The sequence below is a fragment of the Odocoileus virginianus genome, chromosome 3, assembly GCF_023699985.2.
Source record: "Odocoileus virginianus isolate 20LAN1187 ecotype Illinois chromosome 3, Ovbor_1.2, whole genome shotgun sequence".
Taxonomy (NCBI): Eukaryota; Metazoa; Chordata; class Mammalia; order Artiodactyla; family Cervidae; genus Odocoileus; species Odocoileus virginianus.
The window spans coordinates 45,460,482-45,473,382 of NC_069676.1; the positions used below are offsets into that span (position 1 = coordinate 45,460,482).

The 12,901-nt window shown below is 39.8% G+C and overlaps 1 protein-coding gene across 2 annotated transcripts in view; it reads right to left on the minus strand.

The window, feature by feature from the left end:
- The window catches only part of SPOCK1 (SPARC (osteonectin), cwcv and kazal like domains proteoglycan 1), a 564,476-nt gene that overhangs the window by 380,183 nt on the left and 171,392 nt on the right, over positions 1–12,901 (minus strand). Inside the window, exon 1 of one of the 2 annotated variants that reach the window (XM_020873556.2) lies at positions 7,289–7,387. The exons of the other annotated variant lie outside the window; for it this stretch is intronic. Coding sequence (XP_020729215.2) covers positions 7,289–7,372 — 84 coding nt within the window. The 5' untranslated portion in view covers positions 7,373–7,387. Of the gene's footprint in view, positions 1–7,288; positions 7,388–12,901 lie in introns of those variants that run through there. 2 annotated transcript variants of the gene reach the window in all.

The window sequence follows — 12,901 nt, forward strand, 5'->3', positions numbered from 1 at the left end:
TTATAAGGCTACTGCTCCTGTGCAGTGCAGGATACTAGGGAGAACATAGCTTTCAGCTCATCAGGAATGAGTGAGTTTCAAAAATGAATGGAGGGTGATTTATGAAAGTTAGGTGGGACTGTTTACAAAATTAAAGCATTTGCTGGTGTGACTAACAAAAAGCAACCAGTTCAAACTGTCTTTATCCAAAGAGCAACTTCAAAACATCCTGTTTCATTAAGGAAGTGAAGGTTTGGTTTAGCAGGTACTGTTCTTTATCATGTCTGGCAAACCAACCTGATGAGTCAGTGGGCTGGGGAAAAGTGTGACACCCACAAAGATAAAACATTACTGCAAAGGCTACCTCCTTCAGCAGTGTGATGCATTTACGACAAAAGAGATAATCCACCAACCATGATCCGCAAATGAAACCGAGTTACAACAGGCATATTTTCTCTTCTTTTACTCTATCAAATGAAGCCAGCTTCCAAGATCTGTACAGTATAATTTCCCACCCCATCCCACCCAGCAATTTATATTTTTCTTTCTCTTGGCAGACACTTTATTTTTGAGTTGTACCCAGTTCTGTTTTGATAGCTCACCAGAACTGAGGGTAACAAATACTTCTAATTTGATTATTTGAAGAGTCTCATTAATTTTTCAAGCCACACAACACACACAGGCACAAACGTATTCGCCAGACATTTGCAACCAGTGAAGGTTAATAGACACTTAATGTAACTGCAGACGTTACAGGCAATCTTCCTGTCCCACTGCATTTTCAAAGACCACATAAATATGTAATCTATTCCTCTCTTTTTCTATCATAACATTCCACTGGGGCAATCCTGATGAGCTGTCCCCTTGCTGCCTCCACAGTAAAGTGATACATGGTACCTGATGGATAGATATGGGTTTGAGTGAGGAGGATTTCTGCAGCCATCCATAAACCTAGCTCATTTAAATTGCGAGCTATCGACTACCTGAGAATAAAGAAAAAGCTGTCTTTAAATTATATTTTTTAAAAATTTATCACACTATTGTCTAGAATGAAAGCAGAATTCTTATTTCCAGGCACAGGAGTAAAGGACCACCTGATCATCATGAGAGGCTTTGTCTTCTCATTTCTCTCCCCTAGGAACCGCTCTCAGTGTCTTGAGAAGGGGTAAGAGGCTCAAGGTGATTCTCCCTATAACTAGGTTTCTTCTGAGTGATGAACCAGATAATTGTTTAGATGGTCAAGTGTACCTGAAGTGGGAAAAGAAACAGACTCAGGATGTCACTAAGAAAAGCTCCCTCTGACAAAAAGGGAAATTGAAGAGGAAACAAGCATTGCCCACTGGTGAATCTTCCCTCTGTCATAAGCAGGGCTCACATAAATAGGACTCAAAAAACAAGAGCATTCATGGGAAATCACAGAGCAGGCTTGTTTTGGACATTTCACCTGACTTGAGATAGAATTTCTTCCTAACCCCAAGACATGCCACCCAGGGCAGAGACACCAGTGATGTGGATGTGCTGACTGATTCACCTGCTTCTCTGCAGGAAATAAAACTTCATTCACTTACACACTTGCTCAGTCACAAAGGAGGTCTCATGAACACCATTTTACCTAGGGCATGCAAGTCACATTTCTGCCCCTAAAATTTGCCAACGGACGCAGTTGTAAGCTAAGAAACATTAATAAGTCACTTTCTCCACCTCAGCAGTTCAAGTGTGTTGAATCTCTGCCTCAGAGAAAAGACAAGGTGCACACAAATTACAAGGTTGTATATCATGAAGGTTATGGAGCCTGTTTGAGACATCATGAAACTACCCAGCTGAATTTTAAGCTGCCTCTCCCTGGAGAACTGAGAACTCATGATTTCCCAGATAAACTACATTTGGAGGAAAACCTCTGTGAGCAAAAACCCAGAGAGAGTTCAATGATTCAGCTCTCCTTTGGCCTTTAATTGATTTGCAAGCAACAGTCTGTGCCTAGTGTTGGATGAAATACCTATTAATTTAAAGCCATTTATTACCACTTTCTTTCATCCAACACATTTTCCGATATGTTTATTGCTCATTATAAGTAATAGATTGACATCCCTTGAAGAGAAAGTCTTTTTTAATACTTATAAAATGGTTTCTTGGAAGACATCAATTATAAAACTAGCTATGACACCAGTTGAGTAATGCAGCATTACAATTTCAGCAAATGCCATAAAACAATACTTTGTGTTCAAGTGACATCAGTAAGATGGCAAAACAGAAAGTCCCAGGCTTCATTCCCCAGCAGAAAATCCAACTTAAGAACAATATATGGTCCAAAAAATCTTTATAATAAATCCATGAATCAATCAGAAAGTTGTAGTACCCTTGGCAAGCTCAAAGCCCAAAACAAATGCCTTAAACGAGGTGGTAAAATTCATTTCATTGCAACCATGTCAGCCCCTCCCTCAACTTGGCACTACTCACCATTGGGAGGAGAATCCCTACTTGGAGCTTTTCCCTTGGAAGGGGGAGAGAACAGTGGAACATCCATCAGTGCTCTGACTTTTCAGGGGGCTGCCCACGGAAGTGGTTTCTGTCTCACCCAATTCAGAGCACTGATGAGGAACAGAATACCCTTGGATGCCTGGGGGCAGCAGAGAACAGGAAAGAGTTCGGCAGCTGCGGCAACACCAGAGAACCTGTAATGCTGCAGAAAGAAACTGACACAGCTCTCTGCAACTAGGAGAAGGTGCCCAGCCTGTGGCTCCCCCCTGCATCAAACATTCCAGCTTTGTGGAGGGCTGCCTGGGGAACTGGTTTATGTCTCAGGTGACTCAGAGCACTGACAGGCATGGCACACTTTTAGTACCTGGGGGCCACAGAGAACAAACCAGAACTCAGTGACTTTCAGCAGTGCCAAAGAATCTGCAGTGCCATGGACGGACACCAGAGGGATCAAGAGACAAGAAAGTCCTGAAAAAGTACAAGCCCAGAGATTACACATTTCCAAAAAAGATTTGAGAGGCTCCCTAAATCTCTAGTCTCGCTGACTGATGAAGTTCTTTCCCTGTATGATGCAAATCTGTAAAGGCTGAAAGATATGACTTTCTTTTCCAAATGCACACATCCCAACGCACAGCTACAAGTCACATGAAGAAACAAGGAAACATGGCCCAATCAAAGGAACAAAATAAATCTCCAGAAACTAAGCCGCAAATAACGAAGATAGATGAATTTGAATTACCTAACAAAGAATTCAATATAACCATCATAATGATTTTTAACAAGCTCAGGAAAATGATTCATGAACAAAATGAGAATATCAATAAGAGATAGATAACTGTAAGAAAAACCAAGTCAAAAATCTGGAGCTGAAGGACCAAAAAAATGAATTGAAAAATTTAGCAATAGATTTGATCAAGCAAAAGAAAAATCCAAGAACTTAAAGAGATATCATTTGAAATCACCCAGTTAGAGGAACAAGTAAAAAAAGAAATTAGAAAGAGTAAAGAAAGGCTGAAGGAGTGATGGGATACTTGGAAGAGGATTAATAAACACATTTTAGGGTTCCCAAAAGAGAAAAAGCAGAAAGCATTATTTGAAGAAATAACAGCTGCAAATTCCCAACTGGGGAAGGATACGGACTTCCAGATTGAAGAAGTCAAATAGATCCCAGAAAGATGTATTCAAAGGAATCCACAATGAGATATATTATAATAATATTGTTTAAAAGTTAAAAAAAAGAAAAAAGCTTGAAAGTGTCAAGAAAAAAAGTGACTCAAGAGGTACAAAGGAACTCCTGAGAGACTATCAGTAGATTTCTCAATAGAAACCTTGCAGGACAGAAGGCAGTTGGATGACATATTTCATAAGCTGAAAGAATAAAACTGCCAACCAATAATATTGTATCGAGCAAAACTGTCCTTCAAAAAGTGAAGGAGAAATAAAGACTTTCTGAGACAAAAGCTTAGAAGAGTTTATCACCATTAGACCTGTGCAACAGCAAATGCTAAAGAGAATCCTTTGAGTTGAAATGAAAGGATGCTATATAGAAAGAAGAAAGCATATCAAAGTATAAAGCTCATCAGCAAGAGTAAATATATATAGAAATATAGAATATTATAATACTGTGACGGTGGTGCATAAATCATCTTTAATTCTAGTAAAGCAGTTGAAAGACAAAAGAACAAAAAGGACTAAAATTAGTGGATGCACAGAATAAAAAGATATAATTTGTAATATCAATAATACAAAATCCATGGGGGGAGAAGTAAAAGGGTAGTTTTTATATGTAATTGAAGGTATCAGCTCAAAATAGATTGTCACAACTATGTTTTATTTAAGTCTCATAATAATCACAAAGAGATTATCTGAGAAGGAAATCAAAGAATAACACTACAAATTTAAAAAAAAAAAAACACACAAAAAAAGGGATACAGCAAGGGGAAAACAGGGAAATAAGGATGAAGAAGCTACAAGAAAGAAATAAAACAATTTTTAAGTGACAATATTAAGCCCTACCCTCTGAGTAATTATTCACTGGTCAAAAGAGTCTCTAAATGAATTTCTTTTTAAATCCAACTGCATGTTGTCTAAAACAGACTCACTCAAGATTTAAGGACATACATAGACCAAAGGCAAAAGGATGGAAAAATATATTCTACACAAATAGCAACCAAAAGGGAGCAGGGACTACATAATTATATCACACAAAATAGACATTAAGATAAAAATTGTCACAAGAGACAAAGAAAGACATTACATGATGATAAAAAGGTCAATTCACCAGGAAGATATAGCAAATTTAAATATACATTTGACTCTTGAAGAACAGGTTTGAACCACATGGGTCCACTTACACAGGGATTTTTTTAAATAAACATATCATGGGCCCTCCTTGCTTGCACCCATGGATTCAACCAACCCAACCATGGATTGAAATTTATATGCACAGTAGGTTCCATCTGCAGATGTGAAATCTGTGGATATGAACTGTGGTCTGTATTCATTGTGCTATGTCATTTTATATAAAGGTCTTGAGCATTCATCGACTTTGGAATATGCAGAAGTGCATGGATACTGAGGGATGACTATATATGCATCCAACATCAGAGTAATCAAATATATGAAGCAAACACTGACAGAACTGAAGGAAAAGGTAACAACGTGGTAATAGGAGGAGATGTCAATACTTCACTTTCAATAATGGGTAAATCATCCAGAACGAAGATCAATAAGGAAATGGAAGAACAGAGCAACACTAAAGACCAAATTAAAGTAATAGACACATATAGAACATTCTACTCAACAAGAACAGAATACGCATTCTTCTCAGCGGTACATGAAATATTCTCAAGGAAAGATCACATGGTAGGTCATAAAGTAAGTCAACAAATTTAAGAAGTTTGAAATCATATCAGATATCTTTTTGTATCACAATGGAATTAAATTAGAAGTCAAGAGTAGAAAGAAAATGGAGAAATTTAAAAATATGTGGAAATTAAATGACATCAACATTGGGTCAAAGAAATCAAAAGGGAAATCAGAAAATACTTTAAAACCCAAAAAGTGTATACAAAAATGTATAGGATATAGCAAAAGTAATACTAAGAGCAAAGCATATAGCAGCAAATGTCTGCATTTAAAAAGAATAAAGAGCTCAAATAAACAACTGAACATTATACCACCAGGAACTAGGAAAACACTAAGCTCAAAGTTGGTTGAAGGAAGAAAATAAGTATTATAGCATAAATAGACAAAATAGAGAAGAGGAAAACAATTTTTTAAAAATCAATGAAACTAACAGCTGGTTTTTTGAAGAGGTAAACAACCTTGATGAGCCTTTAGCCAGACTAACAACAACAACAACAACAAAAAAAAAAACCTCAGTTACTAAAACCAGAAATAAAGGTAGGGAACATTACCACTTTTATAGAAATAAAAAGGACAGTAAGAGAGTACTATGAATAGTTATAAGCCACTTAGAAGAAATAGAAAAATGCTTAGAAACAGACAACCTAGCAAGACTGAATCACATAGAAACAGAAAATCTGAAAGACCTATACTGAATAGGAAGATTGAATCAGTAATTAGAAACCTACCCCAAAAGAAAATCTCAGAACCAGATGGTTTCAAAAGAGAATGCTAAACATTTAAAAAAGAATCAACACCAATCCTTCTCAGTCTCTTCCAAAATATTGAATAGGAACACTTCCAAACTTATTTTATGAGGCCAGCTTTACCCTATACCAATGTCACACAAAGACAATACAAGAAAATAAAACTGTAGGCCAATATTCCTGATGTATATTGATATAAACATCCTAAACAAAATACTAGTAACCTGAATTTAACAGCACATTAGAAGGATCATACATGAAGTGAGATTTATCCCTTAGATGCAAGAATGGTTCAACAAATGAAAACCAATCAATGTGACTGATAGAATGAAGGACAAAAATCACATGACCATCTCTAGTGAGATGAACCTTAATGACATAATGCATAGTGAGGTAAGTCAGTTACAGAAGGACAAATACTCCTTTATTCCACTTATCAGGTATCTAAAACAGTCAAACCTTAGAAGTGTGAATTAGTATAGTTGCCTGGGTTTGGAGGAAGGGATAAATTGGAGTTGCTGTTCAATGTTCATGGAAGATAAAAACATTCTAGAGCTCAGCTGTACAACAACGCACATACAGGTAAAACTGTACTTCACACTAAAAAAAATTATAAGGTAGATTTCAAGTTATATACTTTCAGCACAATAAAAAAAATAAAAATAATAATTCCTGTCCAAGCCTATAGTCTCACAAGAATCTGAACCCCAAACAATCTCATAAGCAGTTTTCTCCATTCTAAATTTAGCTTCCAAAGGAACAAGAGCAAAATACTATCATCACTAAACCATACAGAAAAGTTTGATGGCACAATCCCCAAAGAAGAATGAGGGGTCCATGTCATCCAGGAAGCTAAACGTTTACCAAATCCACTTGCAGACCTTCAGTTTTATATACACATATGTAAACCCACAAAAGTATGCCTAGAAATAGAGATGGCAAGCTAATAATAGCACTGATCTTCTGAGAGGAAATCAGGGGGGAGGGAGCAACTGAAGATTAGAGATGGTCCAGATAATTTTAGACTTGTAAAATTAGAATCTTCTAAAAGAAAAATGGTGATTACTTGTGTACTTTTAAATAATCAAAATAAATTTTCCTGATTAAAAACACTATCAATCGGTTGTGGCATTCTCTCTCAACATATGTCACTGGTACATAACAACAGCTAAGCCCTCTCTTGCATGACACGCCTTTTCAAGACAGGGAAATTTCACCTTTCTATCAGTGACAATCCACACTCTTTCTGGGCACTGAGTTCGCTGCCCTTTGTTCCTTGAGACCAGGACAATGTGGTCCATCCACTCCTTGTCAAGGGAGTCAGATCTCATGTAAAGACACTACTCAGCACCTGTCTTTGCTCAAAGTAACAGTTCATATGTGGTTCCCAAGGTAACACCCAGCTCCATGGAATGCTCACACAAACAGAACTTCAAGGCAATAACTTGTGATTATATTATTCAACAATTATTCATCAAGTGCCCACTTTGTGCCAGATGCATCATTGCCCTCAGTGCTGGACACACAGCATGGAACAAATCAAAGACCCTGCCTTCTTGGGACTCGCCTTTGTGAGCGGCTTTGGAGATGGTGTAACAATGTCACCGACAGTTAAGGGCTCTGGAGGAAACCAGAGGGGACAATAATCTATAGAGTGATGAGTGGCGCTAGTCTACATGGGACAGTAGGGCACCACCTCTCTGAGAAAGTCATGCCAGAGCCAAGGCCTAAATAAAGAGTGAAATAGAGAGTCATGCAGGCAATCGTGAGTAAAGTGCCGCAGACAGAGGAAACAGAAGTACCAAGGCTCTGAGGCCTTTTATTCTGTTGGGTATCAACAAGTTGACCTCTAAAAGGGCTGCACCAACTCACACACACCAGCAGCATCTGGGAGTGCCTCTTTCCCCACATTTTCACAAGCATCTCATTTAACCATATTACTTTTGTATTCTATAGAAAACAATGACCACTGTGTTTCCTTCAAGAGCTTTGACTAGATGGACTCAGAGGAATGGATGATGTGAGGGGAGAATGGGAAAGGAAGACAGCTTCCATCTGGTACTTTCCAGACCATGCACTTTGCACCTCAAGTAATAGGTGTTTTGATTCATCTTCAGATCAACCATTCAGAAGAAAAGCATAAGATACCCTCTTTTGCATGCAAAGGAGCTGAGGACTTGAGACTTCGGGAAATCAGGCCAAGGGCACTCAAACCCTAGGACATAACTGGAACTGACTTCTAATAATCCTGGCTCCAGAGCCTGGACTCTCTGTGACACTGGGCCTTCCAGCCAGGGGTATAGAAGAGCCCTCTAGATAGTGTCATGGGGCACATACACAAAGGGCACGGGAACTTACTCATTCAAAGCTCCCGCCTGACTGGAGCTGATTATCCTGGGTAATTTCTTGCATATGCATTTAATCTTCCTTTCACTAGATTTTTTTTCAATAGTAGAAGCCAGTATTTCCCAATGCACCAGGAATTTATCTACAGCTGAAGTAAGTTACTGTCAGGAAGATGTGGATATGAATAATTAAGTCCCTATTAAACATGCACACATCTTGTAATAAATCTCAAATTAGAATGTGCCAAGATCTTGTTAAACCTGCCAACACATATTCTTAAATAAGGTGGGAATATAATTTGGAGCTTATCAGGAGATCCAACCTTTTGCAAAAGATGCTCTTTGACTGCTTAGAATTTTAATCTAGACATTACCTGAATCCGTGTGGTCTATCATCCCATTGTGTTTATGCCCATTGTAAAAATCAACCAAGTAATTTACCTTGGGACATCCTCAAATTGGTGGGGGGTGGGGTGCATTTTAACACATATTTCATTAAGCCTCATTGTTTAGGATGAGACATTGTCTAAAAGAGTCTCACTGTAAATATACTTTACCTAAAATCTGAAAAATAATCATTTGCATTCATCACTGACTTAAATAGAACTTTGCTTAGAGCCTAAGCATTGTGCTTTCTGTTGTGGAAGGGATGGATCACAAAATCTGAAGTCAGACTGAGTTCCCAATAGTAAAATAGGAACAGGGCTCAAGAGTCCATGAGCTAATCATCTAATATGCTGCCCGCCCCATAGTAAGTGCTTAGTTAACTGTCAGGTGCGACTATTACTGTTTGGCATGCCCCAGTAATGCAGACTGAAAACAGCCAATACATGTAACTAAGTTTTTGATAACTCAGCTGTATTATTCTGACATAAAAATAATCAGTATATTTTCATAATCTTAACCTATAAGAATAAATTTTTAAATAATTATTAAATATAACATAATGAAGTCTTAAATATCCCTATGACACTGGCAAAAGCCAACACAACCACATTCACTTTGCCATCAGGACAATAAAGACACCAGTGGTTGAGAATTTGGTTCTTACCAAAGAAAAAGAAAGGCAAACAGACCCTAGCCTTCCACAGCTCTCTGTACAGGGCCCCAGGGTTTCCTAACCCGATGGGCCAGTACATTCTTTAAATACAACCCTCAATTTTACATTCAAGCTGTGTAAGCTTGGCCAAAGCAAATAACCATTCTGTGCCTCACAGTCCTCATGTGTCGGGTGGGGAATAATAAAAATACATAATTGCCAAAGTTGCTGTGAAGAAAATGAACTAGTATATCAGTGTACAAGTCCCGCCACCCACATGTAGTGTTGGCCAGCTTGGTGAATTGCTGGAAAAGAATATCCACTTGCTTTCTCTAGAATGAGTCTTTGTAACTTGGGAAATTATCCAGATTCTCAAGCGAAAGAAACAGGAGGGAAATGTCCTAGCAAGAAAGAAGAACATGAATGTATTATTCCTGCAGAGACCCCTCAGATCCTTAAGATCACCCCTGGGAATGAGCTGCCCACTGTCCATGCGCACCTGTGAGACCATTTCAGGTGAAAACAACAGCAGCGCATCACAGCCTTCTCTGCTGACACCCAGTTGGCAACTGAACCTTCCTTCCTGGGTAGTGGGGGACCAACTGTGGAACATGACTGGACTGACCGGAGAACATGAGCCAGGAGCCTTCTTGAAGGACAACCTTGAGATTTTACAGAACCTGTGTATCCTGCCCAGCTGGATGGCCAAACATGCTGGCGTCCCTGGGTCAGGGAACTTGATCCCTCGGCCATGCCCCCATCAGGGCCCTTGCCTCCAAGCCTTCCCCCACCTCCTCAGCACTCTGGACAGAGGGCCAGCCACATGAAGATGGGCCCGGGGACAGTGACAGCTGGCCAAGGCCATCCAAAGGATGACTGATCTCATCCCCCCAAAAATAAATCTTTTGTTTAAATGATAAAAGGAAAATTCCAGAAAAGAAAAAAATTACCCATGTGGTCTACAGGGCAAAGATCAGATACTAAGACCCAAACCCAGTTTCCAAGCAGACAGGCCACAGGAGAGTCCTGGCAGAGGAAGCACTGAAAACGGTACCAGGCATGCAGTGCTGACTTCATAACACAGACCCTTCATCCTCAGCCCAGAAGACAGTGACGAGAACAGCAGCATGCCACGGGCCACAGTGTGATGCGACGTGTTTTCATGCCTTATTTACTCTTCAGTTCACTCACTCAGTCATGTCTGACTCTTTGCAACCCCATGAACCGCAGCACGCCAGGCCTCCCCATCCATCACCAACTCCCAGAGTCCACCCAAACCCATGTCCATTGTGTCAGTGATGCCATCCAGCCTCTAACCCTCTGTGGTCCCCTTCTCCTCCTGCCCTCAACCTTTCCCAGCATCAGGGACATTTCCAGTGAGTCAGCTCTTCGCATCAGGTGGCCAAAGTATTGCAGTTTCAGCTTCAACATCAGTCCTTCCAATGAACACCCAGGACTGATCCCCCTTAGGATGAACTGGTTGGATCTCCTTGCAGTCCAAGGATGAACTGGTTGGATCTCCTTGCAGTCCAAGGGACTCTCAAGAGTCTTCTCCAACACCACAGTTCAAAAGCATCAATTCTTGGGTACTCAGCTTTCTTTATAGTCCAGCTCTCACATCCATACATGACCACTGGAAAAACCATAGCCTTGACTAGATGGACCTTTGTTGGCAAAGTAATGTCTCTGCTTTCTAATATGCTGTCTAGGTTGGTCATAACTTTCCTTCCAAGGAGTAATCATCTTTAATTTCATGGCTGCAGTCACCATCTGCAGTGATTTTGGAGCCCAGAAAATAAAGTCAGCCACTGTTTCCACTGTTTCCCCATCTATCTGCCATGAAGAGATGGGACCAGATGCCATGATCTTAGTTTTCTGAATGTTGAGTTTTCAGCCAACTTTTTCACTCTCCTCTTTCACTTTCATCAAGAGGCTCTTTAGTTCTTCTTCACTTTCTGCCATAAGGGTGGTGTCATCTCCATATCTGAGGTTATTGATATTTCTCCCAGCAATCTTGATTCCAGCTTGTGCTTCCTCCAGCCCAGCGTTTGTCATGATGTACTCTGCATATAAGTTATGAGCAGGGTGAGAATATACAGCCTTGATGTACTCCTTTTCCTATTTGGAACCAGTCTGTTGTTCCATGTCCAGTTCTAACTGTTGCTTCCTGACCTGCATACAGGTTTCTCAAGAGGCACGTCAAGTGGTCTGGTATGCCCATCTCTTTCAGAATTTGCCACAGTTTATTGTGATCCCCACAGTCAAAGGCTTTGGCATAGTCAATAAAGCAGAAATAGATGTTTTTCTGGAACTCTCTTGCTTTTTCGATGATCCAGCGGATGTTGGCAATTTGATCTCTGGTTCCTCTGCCTTTTCTAAAACCAGCTTGAACATCTGGAAGTTCACGGTTCACATACTGCTGAAGCCTGGCTTGGAGAATTTTAAGCATTACTTTACTAGCGTGTGAGATGACTGCAATTGTGCAGTAGTTTGAACATTCTTTGGCATTGCCTTTCTTAGGGATTGGAATGAAAACTGACCTTTTCCAGTCCTGTGGCCACTGCTGAGTTTTCCAAATTTGCTGGCATATTGAGTGCAGCACTTTCACAGCATCATTTTTCAGGATTTGAAATAGCTCAACTGGAATTCCATCACATCCTCTAGCTTTGTTCCTAGTGATGCTTCCTAAGGCCCACTTGACTTCACAGGATGTCTGGCTCTAGATGAGTGATCACACCATCGTGGTTATCTGGGTCGTGAAGATCTTTTTTGTACAGCTCTTCTGTGTATTCTTGCCACCTCTTCTTAATATCTTCTGCTTCTCTTAGGTTCATACCATTTCTGTCCTTTATTGAGCCCATCTTTGCATGGCCTCCCTTGGTATCTCTAATTTTCTTGAAGAGATCTCTAGTCTTTCCCATTCTATTGTTTTCCTCTATTTCTTTGCATTGATCACTGAGGAAGGCTTTCTTATCTCTCCTTGCTATTCTTTGGAACTCTGCATTCAAATTCAACTCTGCATTCTTTCCGTTTCTCCTTTGCTTTTCACTTCCTGTCTTTTCACAGCTATTTGTAAGGCCTCCTCAGACAGCCATTTTGCTTTTTTGCATTTCTTTTTCTTGGGCATGGTCTTGATTCCTGTCTCTTGTACAATGTCACGAACTTCCATACATAGTTCATCAGGCACTCTATCAGATCTAGTCCCTTAAATCTATTTCTCACTTCCACTGTATAGTCATCAGGGATTTGATTTAGGTCATACCTCAATGGTCTAGTGGTTTTCTCCACTTTCTTCAATTTCAGTCTGAATTTGGCAATAAGGGGTTCATGATCTGAGCCACAATCGGCTCCTGGTCTCATTTTTGCTGACTGTATAGAGCTTCTCCATCTTTGGCTGCAAAGAATATAATAAATCTGATTTCGGTGTCGACCATCTGGTGATGTCC